Genomic DNA, 20,877 nt, shown 5'->3' on the forward strand with positions numbered 1-20,877 from the left:
AAACAACAACTCCAGATACATTTGTGATGAGAAAACATTACAACTTAGATTAAAAAATAGCGTAATATGGGCCCTTTAAGATGGGAAAAGATCTAACTTCCTAGCTTTCAGTAAAAAGAAAAAAAACAAAAAAAACGTGGGGAGCAGGATGAAAGCGAAACAAAGATGGGGGGGAAACATGATGAAGAGATTAGCAAGTACAAGAAAGGGAGAGAAAGAGAGAGGGAGCGAGGAAAAACTTTGATTTCATATCAAAACACTGGTTCCAATTTAGCCGTTCCTTTTATTCAAACTATGTCAGCGAGCAATTACTCTATGCAGGCCACAAACTACGCTTTGCTGTGGCTGGCTGCCTCAAACCGCCTGCTCGGTTCGTTAGGGCTTTTAAACATGGCTCTGTGGTTCCACTCTTTCCCCAATCCTCAAAAGGAACAAATTTTGTCATTTCCAACCGTGCCATTATCCAGGCATGTTTTATTAAAGCCAATTTGATTAAGTGTCAGTTAGCTATGCAGTCTGTATCTGTGTTACTGCATGAGAACTAATTGGCTGGAGTCATCAGTAAGCTCATAATCACAAGTTGTTCAGAGAAGGGAGTATGTTAATAAGGAGAGTGATCCTGTGTACTTTCTTATCTAATTGGACTCGGAAAGGTGGCCTATCCCAAAGTGTGTGTGTGTGTGTGTTGTGTTTTGATTTCTGATGCCTGTTTTGATGCCGTGACCTACCCTTCGTCCTAAGATCTGATTGATGGCGGCGCTTTCTTTTAGCGTGCATTCAGCCACCACGTTGGCGCGCATTTCTTTCATGTAGAGCATGAAGGCGTTTAGAGGCTTCTTGATGTGCGGTCTTTTGGGCTCCTGCTCCTTTCTCTGGTCATGCTGAGATTTCCTGCACATGAAAAGACAGAGCAGAGCCAGATGAGTTTTAACACAATCCAATCCAACTTTATTTGCACATTTTAGTAACACAAAATCTCCAAAGTGCTGCACAGAGTAGACACAATACAAATTAACACATCAAATAAAATCAAGCATAAAAAATAAATAAGCAAGTCAATAAAAACACTTACAAAATATTAAAATTTGCCATCTTTTATCAATTTGATTTTCTATTTTTCTATGGCAGAGGACCAAGGTGCATTGTGTAACTTTTCAGGTGGAGGGTCATCTGCTTTTCTCCATGGAGATGTTATTACTATGTCTGGAATGTTTCACAGTATGGCATTAAACCTTTCCATCATTAGAGACCAAAGTAGACTAAGGCTACATTCAGACTGCAGGACTTAATGCTCAAGTTGGATTTTTTTTGAGAGGTCGTTCACATTTCCAATTGAATGTGACTTGTATGTGATCTCTAGCACGAACTTTAAATGCCCCAAAAGTGTCCCGCATGAGCATTGGAGGACACAACGACGTCACATGCAGCGAGCGTGCTCAGTGTTTACGGAAGTCGCCTAAACTCTGGGCTTGTCTCCCAAAATACGGTCCAGTTCTTCGTAAAATGGACAGGTTACACTTCCACGGCCGCTTTGTTTGTTTGACTCTTTAGCCTCCTTGTATTTGGCTCACAGGCTTTTTATTTTTCATGGACATTAGAGCCAGGACCGCCTGTAGCCGCGCTCGATGACAGTCACTTCAAAAAACCACCTGGTTCCGATAAGACCCCTCCAATTTGGCCTGAATACAGCGGAACCCCCCAAATATTAATAAACTCGCTAGCCTCGCTTTCCCTCCACGGACTAGACTCAGAGCCTGATGTTGTAGGTGGGATGAATGCGACCTGGCCGTTCAGACTGAAGTCACGTGTCAAAAGATCAGATATGTATCGGTTTTAGGAGCACATATCCAAGTGGCCTGGGTCACATTTTTAAAAATCAGATCTATGTCGTTCAGACTGTCATTAAAAGATCAGATACAGGTCACATAGGGGTGAAAAAAATCAGATTTGGGTCACTTCAGGTTGCAGTCTGAACATAGCCTAAGTTACAGGTCAGATCTGTGGTGAGGCAGCCCTGCTCACAGTCAGAATGCTTGTTTTTCTTGGTACTTTTGAGCCATAAAGCCACCTATAATTTAATAAATGTAAAGTAGAGCTGTTTAATGTCATACTATGAAACATTCCAAGCAGAGGACTGACATATCAATAGAAACAAGAAGGTGACCAACCCCCCAACTGAAACATTACACAGTGCACCTTTAAAAGCATCAGTGGAAGGGGACAGGCTTAGTGTGAGGGGGGGGGGGGAAGCGTTCCAAAAGTTTGGGGCCGACCACAGAAAAGGCCAGATCTTTTTCGAGTTTCGTTTTTGGGATGACAAGTTGGAGCTGGCCCTCAGACCTCAGAGGATGAAACGAATGAGAAAATGGGCAAAAGAGCGAGGGGAAAAACTGCGGAGTCGTGATGGCGACACACACACACACGGGGGTCTGGTAGCTGTTGGCCAATCGTGCGGCAGCGTGAGAGGGATTGCCACGATATGGGCTCAGGTCCCAACTCTTTAATCATGTGCAGTTGTTCAGTCATGTGGAGAGATTACTTCACCAGTAATGGCAACCAAACCTTCACCTCTGCAGTATTTTCTAGAATCACTGTTGGTCAGGCTGGAATGTGTTGTTTAAAGGTGCATTGTGTAACTTTTCTGGTGGAGGGTCTCTCAAATCCTTCTCTCCATGGAGATGTGGTTTCTTTGTCTGGAAAGTTTCACAGTATTGTATTAAACCTTTCTATCTGCATGCAAGTTACAGGTTAGATCTGTGGAGAGGCAAGTAAAACCACCTGTAATTGAATAAATGTGAGGTAAACCTGTTCAATGTCATACTGTGGAACATTCCAGGCAGAGCAATGACATCTCCATAGAGACAACCAGAAAAGTTACACAATGTAGAGCTGCTCGATTATGGAAAAAATCATTATCACGATTATTTTGGTCAATATTGAAATCATGATTATTCAAACGATTATTTTTTAGCTACACGATGCATTAATTCAGCATTTCTCTCTCTCAAAAAAACACTTTGTTATTGATAATTTATGCAAAACTTTCAATTTTTAAATAAATACAGACTAATAAAGATGTGCCTTTGAGCAGTTTTGTGATGTATCAAACATAAAATAAATAAAATATACTTCGAACATGAAATAAGGCATAGAAAAACATAAATGTATCCAAAATAAGTTATATATATTCAGCTGTTTTACAATCTCTAAATCAGGGGTCTCCAACTCGCCACCCCATTCCAAGACGCTCCCTAAAAACTGTAGGAGTTAAACATATTACACTGAATAATTTAGTAAATGTCTAATATTGTGCACAGATAGAGTGATTTATGGTTTATGTTTATAGACATCCAAATACACCCCATCTAAAGGAAGTTATATCAGCCCAATTTCGTGCAACATCTAAAAGGAGTAGCTCTCTGCCACTTAGGGTTTTTAGAAGTAGCTCACTGGGGGTAAAAGGTTGGAGACCCCCGCTCTGTGTTTAAAAAAATTAAATAATATACTTACTTATATAAAAAATATCCCAAAATAAACTTTGTTAAGCTTTAAACGGTTTCAACTCGATTATATGAGTTTGGAAATCGACACACGAAATCAAAATCGAGATCAAAATTCGATTCATTGCACATCCTTGACACAATGCACCTTTAACGCCAGAAACTTGGTATGGTTTGGTCTCCATGAAAAAAGAAAAGCTTAATGCTAAACTGTGAAACATTCCAGATAAAGCAACAACATCTCCATGGAAAAAAGCATTTGACGAACGCTGCACCAGAAAACTTGCACAATGCTCCTTTAAACAACATTTGTCAATCATAGTTTTGGTGATTTCTTTAAAAAAAACTGTAAATATCCACTGAAGTTATGTAGGTCTCTGCTCTCCATCTAAAATTATAACATCATCAAATTCTACACAACTGATTCCTCTGAGCTACGCCATCGCACTTCTAACCTACTTTCTAATAACTTGTGTAATAGGAACAGTGTTGATGTGTGGACGGGACATGAATTGAAATCAGAGATAGCCACTTTGGGTTTCTCCGTACACGTACTTGAAGATATTTGCTCATCCTTGGCTAATCTACAGCGTCGATCTGGTGCTGGGTAAGTGTGCAGTGCTCCCGGAGGCCAAATGAGGCAGGGCCCTTATCAGTGCAATGTGGGCTCTTGCTGCTTATCTCCTGAATCAAAGAGCTGAGAACAGGCCTCCAACAGAGCTACAGAGTCTGTACGACCGTGACCAACTAGTGGTCAAATAACAGCACTGCACTTTTTTTGTTTTCCTTCGCCATTTATATTCTCTGTATCAGACATGTCAAACTCAGGCACGGGAGCCAAATTTGGTCCGCGATAAAATAATATTTGGCCCATCATACGGCCCATATCAAATACTACGAATCCCAGAAGGCTTTGCAAATAAGTTGGTGTATTTTAACTGGTTGCTGATGTGTAAAAAAAAAAAAAAAAAAACATTTAAAAAGAGTTCAAAAGCTACAGATAGGCTATAGAGACATTATTTATTTAAAATTGTGTTGTTGTTGTTGTATATTATGCTTGTTCTGGATTCAATTTTTAAGCAAAACTGTTATTATTAAACATTTATTATAATAAGAAAAGATTTAACATTGCATATCTCGAAAGAAGAGAAAACATGCAGATGCTGGTGAAATTTTTCAATAAATATTTAGTTTGGCCCATGACTTAGTCCCAGTTTTTAATTTTAGCCCTCTGTGGTTTTGAGTTTGACACCCCTGCTCTATATCTTCTTTTTTTGTGTATGAAACTACACAAATGTCACACACACACACACACACACACACAAACACAAACTTGTCACATACACTTGTAAAAACTGTAGCTGTCACATAAAAAAATGGAATGTTATGTCAAGTTAAATTTCTTATTTTACTTATCTGAGCAGATCTGACAAAACTTTACAAAGACAGCTGTGGTTGGGTCATCTCAAGTTTAGACTTTTTCCACGCTCTACGGTCAGGTTCTAGTCCCTTCTGGATTCTGGTCTGGGAATCCCATTACCTCTTGTCAAAACGGTATATGACTGGTCACTAGGGATGTAACGATATCCAGATCTCACAGTACGATATTTATTGCGATATTTTGAAGACTTTTTTGCTTTTAAAATACCTTGAAAAGATTTTGGTGTGAATTATTTCCATCATAATCCCAAGAATTCAAGTAAAAAACATATCTCTTCATGTTGTTTGCTCTGAAATGAATCATGGGATATGTAGTTCCCTATGTTTATTAGCTGTTACTACTATAAAACCATGCATTTAAGCAAAGGAACTTGTAATTCGATATATTGTGACAGTCCACAATATTATTGTGACTTTTGACAATACAATATCACAGTATTTCGATTATTGTTACATCCCTACAGGTCATTAAACTAAAAACAACCACAACAACAAACCCTGGGATACAGCTGTGAAGAGGCTGGACTTACATGTGCATGAGGTCTGTTTCGTGGGGCGGCTCGTGTTTAATCTGTGGGTTGACGATGGCCGGGTGGGGGATCCCTGTCGCCTGAGGACCAGGGGGGCCGGGGACCATGTGGTGAGAAAACCTGGAAACAACAGGAGACGACACAAGCTTTGATTAGATACCAAGAAATCAGTTATCAGCACTTTGGCTTGAGAAATGAGCAGAAATTACAAGTTATATTGGGCGTATATTGTCCAAAATCAAAATAAAAAGAGTTGTAAAAGCTGTAAAAAGTAATTATAAATAAGAACTGAAATGTTATAATCAAAAACTAAACCAGGACTTGCTTAACTTTTTAAGTCATTGTCAATTTTTATTTCATTTTCTGACTAGAATATACGGTGATATTTCTACATTTCAGTGTTTAATTTTACTGTTCATTCACATGATTCAAACAATTTAACCAAAACACGCTACTTTTTTTCAGTTTTTGCACATTTTTGATCAATTGCACAAATATTATCTTATTTCTGCTACAAAAAGATGAAAATATGGCAAGATGTTTGTCAAAATTGCCTATACTTGTACCTACAGAGACACAATCTACATCCACTCGAATTGAAGATGTAGATAAGTTAATATGGAAATTGTACCATGTTTAAAACCAGTAAAAAAAAAAAAAAATCTTGTGTATAAAAATAAGGTTACTATGGTATCCAGCTGTGTCGTCTGAATCCCATTTGATCAGCGTCTTTCCTGTAAAAACGTTGTCGGAAACAAGACCACATCAAAATGACATCCTAAAACACTTTAAAAGCCCAAATGAAGTGTGTTTATACAGATGTGAAGCCTTCCGCTGTTTTTTTTACACTTCAGCTCATTATGCCAGGCTCTGATCAATGGAGGGGTTATGGTGGCTCTGTTTGTAATTCTCTATAAGGAACTGATAGAAAATATAGTGGAAATTGAAATGTCATTATATACCCTTTAAGTCTTTACTACTTTCCTGTCATCAGTCCATCAGTGGCTCTGCTCTCCATTCTGCTCCACTTATTATGTTTGTTTAAATAGGCACCTCATCAGACTGTGGCTTTGGGTTTCCATACACTGGCTGGTGCTATTCTCTAACTTTCTTGGATGAGTGTTTCATATGAACCCAACTGATGAAAAATCTACTCTACAAAGACTAAATATTGTGATGAAGATTATATGTGGTTTACATATATGACAGCAGGTGATCGAGCGCAGTGTATGCCTACAGTTCTGTGTTAAAAACATCACAGAAAAGAGCTGGAAAAGTAGAAAGGAAGGGGAGAGGAGCCGCCATGTTGCGAGGAGACACAAAAGACAACATTTGACTTCGGGAACAGGTCCAACAGAAAGAGGCTACAGTAAAACATCTCTACACACACAGAGCGGTTGAACGGAGAAGTGCTTCCAGAGAGCTTTGATGGGGTTAAGCACCAGATGCTTATGCAGGGGCACGTATGCTGTGATGTGTTTGACATGTGCTGGGCACACAGAGGCTGTGTGGGCCCCTCTACACTCACACCAGCAGGGGGCAGTGTGGAACTCACCAGCCCAGAGGAGGTGTGATCTGACCCACTCCTCCAGGAGACAGGGAGTAGAAGTTTGGCATGTCTGGTCCTGGGTGATGCCTGGGCATTCCTGCCAACACACAACAACATGGTTATAGAGCTGCTCAAAAGGGAAGCATGAAACATAACATTAAAGAGACATAAAACATTCATCAGAGAGACTGATTGGACGGATAAAATTCTCTTTAATGTGTATTATATATTATTATATAAAATAATGACGCAAAAGAACTGGTTAAAAGCATAAAAGTTCAAATCTAATCACAGATGAACACTTTGAAAACAGCTACATGCTGTGATCACAGACATCAATGGGCCTGTTGTTTTAGTTTAATGTTCTGTATACAGCACCATTTACAGACTGTATCGATTTATACAGAGCATTTAAAGTCAGTCAAGTGGATTCAAGTTGTATCTTGGATCTTGAGTCAAGATAAACTTTTCTACTTTTCTACTTTCTTTTGAACAGAAGGCAGCAGTTCCACACAGAGCTACAGAGTTGCCTTCTGCCTAATTCACTGTACAGTATAAACTCATCACATCAACATCAACACATCATGTGATACTGCTTTGACCTTTGACCTCCACTAAAATAGGTTCTTCATCTTTCTGCCACAGCAGATACTTCTCACACTTTTAAGTTCCTTTGGAGGCTGTTTCTTTGTGACAGAGACTGTCCCTCTAGACCAGGGATTGACTTGGACTTGGAAGTGTCGATAGATGCTTGACACTAAGCTCCATCTTTTGGGTTTGAAGGTCAGGCCATCAGTATTAAAATACCTCAGATGTGGGACAGGTTCCAAAATATCTTGTCTTCTTTTGTCATTTTTATTCAATAAGCAGTTCTATAATGATGTAAGGTTTACCGATATCCACAAATACACCGGATTTGGGACTATCTTTTAGCGTGCGCTCTCAATCACATGCACAAAGCAAACAGGGCAAATGCCTCCAGATTAGCCCCATGGTCTAATCCCTGTTGGAGCCAGCCTCTGTATCGCTCCTCTGCCTCTCTTCTCTCCGGGCTCTGGTCTAAAGGGCCTCCCTCCTCTGAGAGCCAGGCCGTGCAGGGGGCTTATATCTCAAAAGCCAGTGTTGCAACGTAGGATTCACAGCGTAGCGCGCTACCCCCTGCCCACTAATCCACCAGCGCACTCTTTAGGGCCCTCCTGGGGGCACGAGGGAAGGGGGCGAAGGGTGAGACGGTGAAGGGTGAGGAGAGGACCAGCGTGTTAACCGTGTCACTCAAAACCCTGAGGTGCCCAATTATGCACTCCCTCAATTTGCATGTTCCCGTTGGCATAAAACATCTACTCTCAAACACTCTGCATTTAAAGGCTCCATATTACGCCATTTTCTGATCTATGTTATAATGTTTCCTCATCATATACACACCCGGAGTTATGTTTTGTTTCATTCACACATGTTTAACTTCCTTTTTTCTTCTTTTTAAATGCCATACACCTCGACTAAAATCATATGGATCATTTCAGCCCTGGAATTGCTGATCTCTATTGCGTCTTTGTGACATATGTCTGCGAAAAGCGCTATATAAATGAAAAAAATGCACTTACTTACTTACTGAACTAAAGGTAAAGGTCGCTGTTAACTTAAAAACTAACATTACATGGCATCAAAAGGTGGAGCAGAGCATGTTGAGCTTTGGAGATGTAGGCAGACTAATAATAAAGAGTTGCTCAAACATGTGTGAATGAAACAAAACAAAAGTTCAGGTAGGTTTATGGGGAAGTGACATGTTTTAGCACGGCTTAAAGCTCACAAGAATCAATTTTGTGTAATGTAGGCCCTTTACAACTCGAGAATAAAACAAAAACTACAAACAAATCACTGCACTTCACCGCAAATTAAAAAATACAATATAAAGTTCATTGTGTAAAATATGCAAGGACCCCCTGCCTGACCTTCTGCGGTGTGTTGCGGCCCTGTGCATATTAGAGCTCCTAATGAGAAAATCCATGATTATTTTTCATAATTAGCGAGAAGATCAAAGTCTGAGCCCGCTAAGAGAGGGAGAGCCGCCATTGGTCGATACCAGAGAGCGAGAGAGCAGGAGAGAGAAAGAGGGGGATGGAGAGAGAGAGAGGGGAGGGAGAAAGAGAGGGAGAGCAAGAAAAGGAATAAGTGAGATTTGGTTTTAAGCATCTTCAGCTTAACTCTGCTCGGCTGTACACATAGGAACATGCCTGGGGAAATCATTTACACTTAATTCTGCTACCGGATCGTTTGGACATGGATTTCACTGGGCCGCCGGTGCATAGCTCTGATGTAGTGAGACAAAAACACCACTAGGGGCGCTCCATGGTCAGAAAACATTCAGTCGATTTTGCATTATTGTACCATTACAAACTAAAAATTGGATATATTTACGCTGATAATTCCTACAGTATAACTCGAAATCATCTGATATCACCTCAAAGCCTCAAAGAGCTGTGTTTGTTTAAACCCAACGCTAATCTTAAGTCCAGCGGAGGGCGCTATGACTGCATCTGCAAGCGCATTGAAAAGTAGTTTGTATGAAGCTGATAGTGTAAAAAATAGAGATCGAGATAGAGATGTTTTGTTTTGTTTTTTTTCATGCCGATGCTGCTTTGTCAAAATTTCTGCTGATATTTTGGGTCGATTTTGATTATTTTCCCCCAAATTTTGTAATTTAAATTTACTACAAACTCCACCAAGCCCCTTTTGTTTAACCACAAACCTTTAAAAGAGCTGTGTAGTCACATTTTGTGCAGTTATCTCTTCGTATTAAAGTGTTAATATAAAACTGTGTGCATATTTTTTAGACTGCAGATCGACCAAAACAAAAAAATCGACCTGTGTTGGAGATTAAGCACCAATACGTTAAAAAGTCAAAATATCATCACGCTATATCGGCCAAGCTATATATCATCTGTCTCTAGTAAAAATAATAATAATAATAGGCTTATATAGTGGTTTTTGGACACTCAAAGAAGCTAATTACAACTATTCGGTTGAGTCAAGCCGAGATGTGTTTTTGTTACAATAGAAAACAACATTATAACATGATTTAAAGCCAAAACTCCTTGTCCTCACTGTCCCCCTTTCAATAACGCCATGATTAAAGACTAACAAATAACCTGTGTCAATGTAAAGTACTAATTAGTGGGCTATACCTTGTCATTTGTACTACACGACAAACAAGTCCACAATTTAGGTTTAAGCCGTGCTGCACAAGGCTTTCACTGGAGAAACAACCGTCTTGAAATCTCTTTTACGTTTGATTTTCCTTGACATATATGGAGCAGTTTCTTCACATGCACCGCTCCCTTCATCTGACGGGCCATGTGCTCTGACGCTCTGTTCCCCAACGTTATTTATATCTGCTCCAGCCTCGTCTTCATCATCTTCAGCGTGCCTCTGCGAACCTTCAGATGCGTCTTCTTTTTTTTTTTTTTTGACTTTGGAGAAGAAAGAGGAGAGGAAGACGCAGGACGGAAGCACAAAGGAGCACAAAGGGCCCAGGTCTGTTCAGCGCTAGTTGCAGAAAGATCTCCAGCTGTGAAGCCCATCCTCAAGCCTCTCGCTGCGGCTGTCAGGGCAAGGCAGCGAGGAGAAGTAACTGAATACATGGACCGAGAATATACGTGTTCTGAATGCTAATTTAGAGTAACTGCGCTGCAAAAACAACATCTACTTAAATTAAAACGACTTAAATTAAGAGCATTTTACTTTAAGTGTAGCACGATGTATTGTCATATTTTTTTCTCGTGGAGGCTCCGTCAAATGCTTTTCTCCATGGAGATGTTATTGCTTTCTCTGGAATGTTTCACAGTGTGGCTTTAGACCTTCATGAAGACCAAATAAGCCAAGTTACAGGTCAGATCTGTGGAGAGGGGACCACGCTCACAGTCAGAACTCCTCCTCCTCAGCCTGTTTTTCGAGGTATTTTTGAGCAGTAAAAACATCTGTAATTGAATAAGTGTAAAGTAGAGCTGTTTAAAGTCATACTGTGGAACATTCTAGGCAGAGAAATAACATATCCGTCAAAATAAGCAGGTGATCGACCCCCAAATAAAAAGTTACAAAGTGCAACTTTAAGCACAAAAAGTCTTGTTCTATTGAAACATCAAATTTGCTCAAATCATGATAAAATGTTCTTATTTCAAGTCATCTTAACTTGGCTAGATTTTAGTTTTTGCAGTGTGTATTCTGGTACAGTTACTTTTTAATTTGGTGGTATTCAGAATATTATTACTTTTCTAAAATTAAACAAATACTTGATCACATAATTTAGGCTTCAAACTGCACAGAATTAGCGAGAAAAATGTAAAACACCTCTCTTGCAAGTGTGATTTTTCCTTCTCTGATCAGTGATAAACAAATGCTGAGCTGCTTTAATACTATTTTACATTTTTACACAATAATTTAAATGTAATTCTGCCTAAAAGTATTCAGAACACAGTACTCTGATCGGACCATGTATCAGAATATGTTACAAAATACATTTTAATGCGGCTATTCAGTATTCTGCAACTAAAAACATTTTCAAAGTATTCTTCCCATCACTGGAGCAGGGCTGGATGCTGTTAGAGATGAATGCACAGAGAAGAAGAAGAGGGCATTTCAGCTAAACGCAGCGTCCCAAAGGTGGCTTCAAATGAGTTCAGGCGCAGAGCAGAGAGAGATCGAGGGAGACACAGAAACACACTCTTGTTTTTGAAAGTAACAGTGCGGCAAAAAGCGATGGAGCCTATGCCCGGCTAACTGTACGATCAAGATAATACTTAAACAGGAATTGGACTATGGAGTTAAAGGTCCTATATTATGGAAAATTTACTGTTGTGAGCTTTTAGTCATGTTATAACGCTGTTAACTCACCAAAAACAAACCTGGAGTTGTGTTTTGTTTCATTCACACACGTTTGAGTAACGCTTTATTATTACTCTGTTTAAATCTTTACAGCAACCTTTTGTTTTTGTTTTGTAAAGATGGGCAATTCCATGGTTGAAATCATCCAAATGATTCTAGTGAAGGAGTTTAAAAACACAGTGGAGACCTTCTTGTATCACCACATGACATCACAAGGTGGAACAGAGCGGTTTTGTTTGAGAGAAGAACTAAAAAGAACCTAAATCTGCAGGGTTTGTGTGTTAAACATGTGTGAATGAAACAAAACACAACTCCAGGTCTGTTTTTGATGAAGTGAAGACACAATATTATAAAGTAGATCAGAAAATAGTGTAATATTGACAATTTAATTCTGATTTAAAATGGCTGATAATGGTCATAATCATTTGACAAAACTGTAGGAAGAATTAAAAATAGAGGAAAAAAAATGTGATTCTGCAAGTTTTCAGAATCTGTGTATCATTCGTTGATTCCTTTTTCAATATAAAACCAAAAATAAGAAAATGAAAAAGCAACAGTTTTCTTCATTATTTGTCTGCAAAACAAAAAAGGAAAAAAATGGATAACGTTTGGTATTTTCAGTTTTCGATTTTGTGTTTAAACGAATAAGGGAAAAAACAGATAACGGCCGATTTCCGTTTACGTGACTTAAACTGTGATACTGGACTAAACCAGGACTAAACCGTTTTCAGTCCTGGTCTGGTCATGGTCTCAGTCCCGGTCTCAATCACGGTCTGGTCCTGGTCTGGTCCCGGCCTCAGTCCTGGTCTCAGTCCTGGTCTGTTCCAGGTCCCAGTCCCGGTCTTAGTTCTGGTCCTGTTCCCGGTATCAGTCCTGGTCTCACTCCTGGTCCTGGTCCCGGTCTCAGTCCTGGTCTCCATCCTTGTCTGGTTCCGGTCTGGTCACTCAAACCTGGTTCAGTCCTGGTTCAGTCCAGTATCACAGTTTAAGTCACGTAGACGCAAACAGTCGTTTACTGTTTTTTCCATTCTTCATTTAAACACAAAATCGAAAACTGAAAAAATGAACCTTTATCCTTTTTTTTTATTTTGGTTTTGGAGACAAATAATGAAGAACAGTTGTTTTATCATTTTCTTATTTTTGGTTTTTATATTGAAAAACGAATGAACGAACGATACACAGATTTTTCACTTTCAACTTTTCAAATTCTGTGACCATAAATCTCCTTTGTTTATTTTATTTGTTTATACATTTGTTTGTACCTTTGTTGTTGTCTTGATGGTGTCCAGAATGGGGCCCTGGTGCGAAGTGCTCATCGCTGTAAGTGATCAGAGGTGTGAGGGGGTGGACTGCATGGGACGGCTGCACCACTGGGACTTTGTTGGACTGTGGAGAGAAAAAAAAACAAAAAAACATTGACATTTAGTATGAGATCAGCTAATTTTGAAGTTCGATATATGGCCGAAGTAAATACAGACGATAAAAGATGATACTGAATTTATACCACTGCCTCAAAAACCCAAGAGCCGAGTTTAAAAAAGCCACAAAAACTATTCTAAATCTACAATATTGTTAAAAAATTATGACTTTCTGAGCACCTGAGAGAGTGGCAGCTGGACACAGTAGCTCCTGAAGTATTACTTTATATTTTGATTACTTTATTTATATTCACCTGTACATGTGCCTTTATATAATTATGTTTTATTTGACACTAGTCTCTTGCTATTTTTGCTTTTTGTTATTATATTATATTGTGATACGTGAGCTACTGTGTCCAAATAATTTCCCTTGTGGATCTATCAAGTTTGTTTAAGTATAATAAGTCTAATTTACGCCACTGACACAATGGCCAAAAAGCAGATTTGAACCACAAAATCTATTCTAAAGCTACAATATTGTTAAAATATCATAGGCTGCAATAAATAAAGAGCAGAACGAAAGACTTTAGCTCTTAGTTTGCATCTGTAACGAGTTGTAGAAGGTATTAATTCAACCTTTTAGTTTCTTTTGGTATTTTATATTTTTGCTCCACCGAAACAGCGTGTTACATTAGAGTCTATTTTTAAGTCTATTTTTAAATCATTTTTAAGCCATTATCTATTATCTTGTTTGATTGCATGTTACCATTTTCCTGCTGTTCTTGAATTGTGCGTTGCAACACTGGAATTTCCCCACAGTGGGACGAATAAAGGCATATTATCTTACAGTATCTTTTACGGCTTAAATGTTAAATAGTTACAATTTTATACAACGCTTTTTCCACGTTTAAGACAATCGAAGCGCTTTACGTCAAGGAACCACCCACACATTCACACGTCGGTGTACACAAACACCGAGGCGAGTTGGGTTAAGTGTCTTGCCCGAGGACACAACAACAGCATTCATCTGCGGGTCAGTGGATTTGACTCGATTTGCTCAAGTAATGACGTTGACGGGATTTAAACTCGGATCGGTGGACAAAAACATCTTATATCTTTTCATAAACTCAAAAAACTGCAAAGAAAATCTGCAAATGATAAATATTGAGCCCCAAAAATAAATTGTTCCAACTTTCATTTACTGAACGTTGAGTTGTTGCAGTGATTGTCGTGACGGGGCGAGTTTCAGCTCCTCTGGTCTTTGTGCAGCGTGGCTCGGTGCCCTGTCACATGTGGTGGGGACAGGTGCCACTGTACGGGTGGTCTCATGTGAAAGTCTTGGTTGTGTAAAGATTTACCCTCGTACGGTCATAAGATAAAACACCCGTCTCTTGCCATTTGCGCTACTTATTTTGGATTTATTATTGACATTTATATTTTATTTTTACTCTTTGTTGTTATATTATGTTGTGATGTGTGAGCGACTGTGTCCAAATCATTTCCCTTGTGGATCAATAAAGTCGAAGTTTAAAACAATGAACAGGTGAATTTTATGTTTTTAAAGCCTGAGAAGTTTGATTATTTTGGATCAACGTAAATGGAAATCTGTCGTTCAAAAAAACAAAAAGAGATGAAAAAAAAAAATACATGAAATACACTCGCACACAGCAACAGGAGAGAGAGAGAGAGAGAGAAAGAAATAAAGAAAGACAAAAGGGAGAGAGGGAGGAATAGAGGAGATAGGGAGAGAGAGACAAAAAGAGAGAATAAGAAAAAGAAAGAGAGAAGGAGAGAGAAACAACGAAAGGGAGAAAAATAGAAAGAAAGAAAGAAAGAAAGAGGAAGGGAGAGAAGGAGAGAGAGACAAAGAGGGAGAAAAAGAGAAAGAGAGAGAGAAAGAGGGAGAGAGAGAGGGAGAAAGAGAAAGAAAGAAAGACAGAAAGAGGGAGGAAGGGAGGGACAGGGGAGATAGGGAGAGAGAAAACAGAGACAAAGTGAGGGAGAAAAAGAGAGAGAGAAAGAAAAAAGAAAGAGAGAGAGAAAGAGGGAGAGCGGGAGGGAGAGGGGAGCTAGGGGAGAGAGAGACAAAGAGAGAGAAAGAAAGAAGGAAAGGAGGCAGAGGAGAGATAGGGAGAGAGAGAGAAACAGAGGAGAGAGAGAGACAGAGACAAAGAGAGGGAGAAACAGAGAGAGAGAGCGAAAGAAAAAAGAAAGAGAAAGAAAGAAAGGCAGAGTGAGAAACAGACAGACAAAGAGAGGGAGAAACAGAGAGAGAGAGAAAGAAAAAAGAAAAGAAAGAAAGAAAGAGGGAGAGAGAAAGAAAGAGAGCAAGAGAGGGAGGGAAAGAGAGAAGGAGAGAGAGAGACTGGCGGGCAGAGCAGAGCAGAGCGGAGCGGAGCAGAGGTCTAAAGCGTGAGATCAAAGGCAGTCATTAGCTGGTGAATAAGGGGAGTTCATTACAGAGCAAGAGTCGGGGGAAGGAGAGATGAGGGATGGAGGAGGAGGAGGAGGGGTAGAAGAGGAGGAGGAGGGGTGGAAGAGGAGGAAGAGGAGGAGGAGGAGGGGTGGCTCTGGACTTATACTGAGACAGAAGTCTGCAGCACTTCTTAATGCACAACTCTTCACCCTCAACACGACGACTCAGACCCAAACAGACACTTACACACATTTTCTTTAAAACATCTCCAACAAAAAGCTCCTTAAACTAAAGATACAGCTAAACAATTACATTTATTCCCACAATCTACTGCATTTTTTTTCTCTTACACTTACGAGTTTCTAACAAACTCGAGCCTCAAATGCAACAACTAAAAGGACTAACTGTATTTTGATGTTGTGTATTATTCGTATTTTCTTTTCCTCACGTATCAATTATTTTGTATTGTTGCATTTTGAAATAATAAAACTAAATACATAAATAAATACACAAAAAACTGACTCAGACCTGCTCCCATAAAATCCCAAACGGACTCAAAGCAGTGACTGTACACCGGTTAATCCTCACATACATACTTCACACGTGTGGTTTCGCTTAGACATGCTGAAATCTACTATTTACAACGTGCAGAGATGTTTTTTGCAGTCTCGTCTCTACACTGAACCTCTCCTCACCTGCAAAGCTCAATGGCACATGTCTCACAAAAGGCCTGTCACAATCACAAAACAAATTCTCTGATGAAAAACCAAAAAATACAGAATACACAAATCATTAAAAAGTGAAAAAGTTATTCCTTTAAGGTGCATTCTGTGAATTTTCTAGGATCTGCCACCTGCTTTTCTTCGTGGAGATGTTATTGCTCTGTCTGGAATGTTTCACAGTACGGTATTAAACCTTTTTTATCTAGTTACAGGTCAGATCTGTGGAGAGGCGACCCCACTCACAGCCAGAATACATGTTTTTTTAGGTGTTTAAGAGCAATAAAACCACCTGTAATTAAATACATGTAAGGTAGAGCTGTTTAATGTCATACCGTGGGACATTCCAGAGCAATGACATCTCCATAGAAACAAGTAGTTGATGGACTGTCAACCAAAAAGTTACACAGTGCACCTTTAAATCTGTAAGTGCTTATAACATAATGGCGGGTGCTGGGGTTAGCCTGAGTGTTAAGTCGTGTTTTGTCCCTCCTGTTGAAAACACGGAGACTGGAATGTCCCAGTTTCCTTGAACCTCTCACGGACTGGCACCACTCGCCCCGGACCTACCCCACACCTTCTGGGAAAAGCCAAACTCAGAACACTTGCGCCGATGTTGTTTACCACGAGAGCGCCCAACGATTTCCAACAACACGAAGCATCGTTCAACCAGGCCCCTCTCTCTTCAACACATTCTGTAGTTAGTTTATTTCTTCTTCAGTCAATTAATATAGTCATTAATTTTACAGACTGTGGGGGTTTAGGCTGAAGTTTTAACACTTTTTTTTTGCCTAACCCTATTAACATCTAGACTAGGATACAAGAAGGCAGAAAAAAATAAAACAACAACAACAAAAAAAACAAATCTTTTATGAGTGTGGGAAAGAACACAATATATTGCTGAAATAAATATACCATAGATGATAAACGAAAATACTGAAATCAAACCATAAAGCAGAATTATCCACAAAAAAGTACTCAAATGTACAAAATTGTCAACAAATATTAACTGCAATAAAGAAATAACGACACTTAAAAGGTGCGTTGTGTAACTTTTTGGTTGGCTGGTCCATCACCGTCTTGTTTCTATGGATACGTCATTGCTCTGCTTGGAATGTTCCACAGTATGGCATAAGACTAATTTACCTTACGTTTATTCAATTACAGGTGGTTTTATAGCTTAAAAATACCTCAAAAAACAGGAGTTCTGACTCTGTGGCTCAGTCCACAATTTTTTTTGGGGGGGGGGTTGGAAAAAATTTGCATCCACACACGTGTCGGATCAATAAATATTCACGGCCACATGACAACGGAGCCACTGGACACACAATACTACAAAGATAAATAAAGTAAGGTAAAGTTAGATAAATAAAGTCCTTCTGGTCACGTGGCGATGACGGGGTCGGGACGTCATCATGTTTCCAAAAGCAACGGTTTTGCTTCTCCACATGACAACACAACGCCGGTGTTCTCAGATTTCTCCACTCTGGAACCAGTTTTCAAAAAAATATCGTTTTCGCCCACCCGAAACGCCAGCTTTGTGCGGACAAAAGGCCAAAACGAATAAAAACTTCACCGTTTTGACCAAAAAACGTTGTAATGTGGACACCACCTGAGCGGGGTCGCCTCTCCACAGATGTGAGCTTTAACTTGGTCTACTTTGGCCTTCATGATGATAGAAAGAATTAATGCCACACTGTGAAACATTCCAGACAAAGCAATAACATCTCCATGGGGACAAGGAGGTGGTGGACGCTCCATTAGAAACGTTACACAATGCACTTCAGCCTTCGACAGTTTAAATCTCATTGTAGTACCTAAAAGTATATTCCGCAAATTCCTGTCACGTACTGAACAATAAGTTGAAACAGCGTTTATCGTGACCTACATTCAGACACAAAATCGCCCCTCAGGCTTCTTCTCAAACAGAGCCCCTTCCACAGTCCAGTCATATGCGCATACTTCTATTCAGTGACCCATTTTGTTTACGGTCACACATAAATAACAATTCCAGCTTGAAGCATTCTTGACTTTTAACACCAGGTGAGCAGAGTCTTTTGGCCCAGGTCACGGGAGCCAGAGGTGACAAGATAATCCGAGTGGGAGTGTCACACCTCAATCCCGCAGGTTTAATGGTCCCCCCCCCAGCCCCTCGGAGGAGTAAACTGGGCCTCGAGACATGCCCAGACCAGGAGCTAAATGATACGATTCTAGCCTACATTATTCTACGCCTCTCACTCGCATTAGTGATCTGGTGGGAATAAGACTGTAGCCTGCAGCAGAATCGTTTTACTCCAGGTTTCTGCAATGTGGTGATTTGAATATTGTACTGTAAAAAAAACGAGAGCTGGGACGAGACAAGTTTATTATGAGATTCAGTCCACGAAAAGCGAGACTTTTTAATACATAAACTGGGCCGTTCAGTTCGCAATTTTGGCTTCGACTTAGACAAACTTTACTGATGCACAAGGGAAATAACTTGGACAAAGTGGCTCATACATCACAAAAAAATAACAAAGACTAAAAATATAAATGGTAATAATAAATTCTAAATAAGTAGCAATAAAAAATGGCAAGAGACTGGTGTCAAATAAGGCATAATTCTGTAAATGTATATGTAAAAGTCAAAATAAAATAGAAAATAAGTAATAGGTCCTAAGGAAAACAGTGCAAAGATGATATAGGATATAAGGTTATCTGTTCCATAAAGATGATTTATTTAATTTAATAGTTCTTTTTGGTATCAGAGCTTCTCAAAAGAAGTTACTCAGCAAAGTTAACTGTTTGTAAATGTAAAAATATGAGGAAAAAAAAAACTCGAGAGGCTTGCGAGATTTTGTCCCATCTTTAGTAAAATCACTGTACAAGAGTCGTCATTTTCATTTTTCTCGCGTTGTCGTATAACCCGCAACTGCCCTAAATTTGTACATGTACCTTGCAAAATGCTTCAAACATACAAACATATTTTTCCATCCCATGTGATATAAGCTAAAAAAGCACCAACATTTTCAATTCCCGTTTCCAGATTCAGCTCGAGGCATCCATTGTTACACGTTGCTGTTCTTTAAAGGAGGAGACTTGTAAACATGGCCACTTCACAGCACAGGGACAGTTCCTGTGCTCAAAGTCTGACACTGTGCTACTATTTCCTGACGGGCACCAGAACACTGAACTGACAACAATGAGGGCATATTTAACCCTGTCAATCTGCCCTCCACCGTAGCCACAGAGTCACCAGGCGGCCATATTGGAGTTCCCTTCTTATTGTACAGGAGAAATAATAGGCTTAGAATATTCCTATTCATATTGTGGGAGGACGAGAAGGGAGAGGCAGTGCGGATTGAAATGAAAACGTTCCATTCGGAGTTTTATATCCAGGCTTGGCCAGGGCTTTTAAAGAACCTCTCAGATGTGGTTTTAAGAGAAATTCATTGTGTGGAACTGCAGCTGGCAGGGAGCCCTTCATGGAGGAGACGCTGAGTGTGTTTGAACATCGTAACTTGGCACAGTGTCAGCAATGGAGATGGAAGAAAGAAAATTATGAGACACAATATTTTTCTCACAACGTTTTTACAACATGTCCCCTGTCTCAGAGTTTGTATTAGACACTTTCTACCAACGCTCTACAGTCATCATACAGAGCATTTTATATATGCTTCCATATTGGGTTTAGTATCCTCCCCCCTTCACAGCACGCCTTTTGTACTCCACTCAATTATACCACTTCTGCCAAGTGGAAACGGAAAAAAGAGGAAAGCGGGAATTTTATAATAATCACTTCCCACTTGTGTAATTTATATGCAATGAGGACTGTGTGTGCCTGCAGCTACAATCCAGCACATAAACCATGTAAGGTGCAAACAGCTGGGCAGGAGACACGCGCTCAAGTGCCTCTGGATTCCCATGCTGCTTAATCTTTTCTCTCAGGAGCCTGTCTCACCTCGCTCCCCCAAAACCTGACCTTCTGCACTGTATGAGGATTACAGTTTGGACAGTGGAGGTTCACAGGGACTCTACACTAAATAATAAAACTCAACTCAAATTTTTCATTTTAATCACCCATGAAGCATGTTCACATGATTTGTGTGTCTACGAAACAAACACAGGGCTGGACTTTAACCATTAAAGGTGTGGCCCATGCACAGTTCTGCTCAGACTAGGTGTTCCCTCTCAGGTGTGTTTGAGTGCAGCTTTTTCCCAACAACATGAGCAAACACACACCATTGTGTCTGTCAGAGCTTTATGTAAAAACAGGCAATGCTCCCCCTCCATCTGCACCAAAACCAGAGGACAACCTGAGGAAGCTTAAATAAATAACCAATTAGCATTTGCAGAAAGGGCTGCACCCCGCCAGCTCGGAGTGGCAGGCTAAAAATGGAATGTGTTATTGGCAGAATGGCCCCTTGGCCAGGGGGCTTAATGTAACGAAACCCAATTAATGGAGAAGAAAGCTGAGCCGGCAGCGAGCGAAGCAGCGCCACGCGCCT

At 39.8% G+C, this 20,877-nt stretch overlaps 1 protein-coding gene across 3 annotated transcripts in view; it reads right to left on the bottom strand.

Moving 5' to 3' along the window:
* The window catches only part of lef1 (lymphoid enhancer-binding factor 1), a 75,814-nt gene that overhangs the window by 25,636 nt on the left and 29,301 nt on the right, over window positions 1-20,877 (bottom strand). For all 3 annotated transcript variants that reach the window (XM_055158791.1, XM_055158790.1, XM_055158788.1), the window contains exons 4-7: window positions 13,160-13,283; window positions 7,026-7,116; window positions 5,471-5,590; window positions 729-891 (exon numbers count right to left, since the gene is read on the bottom strand). In XM_055158791.1, the coding sequence (XP_055014766.1) occupies window positions 729-891; window positions 5,471-5,590; window positions 7,026-7,116; window positions 13,160-13,283 (498 nt within the window). The remainder of the gene's footprint in view (window positions 1-728; window positions 892-5,470; window positions 5,591-7,025; window positions 7,117-13,159; window positions 13,284-20,877) is intronic.

The sequence above is a fragment of the Boleophthalmus pectinirostris genome, unplaced genomic scaffold (assembly GCF_026225935.1).
Source record: "Boleophthalmus pectinirostris isolate CB_2022bp ecotype Guang Dong unplaced genomic scaffold, ASM2622593v1 HiC_scaffold_22, whole genome shotgun sequence".
Classification (NCBI taxonomy): Eukaryota; Metazoa; Chordata; class Actinopteri; order Gobiiformes; family Gobiidae; genus Boleophthalmus; species Boleophthalmus pectinirostris.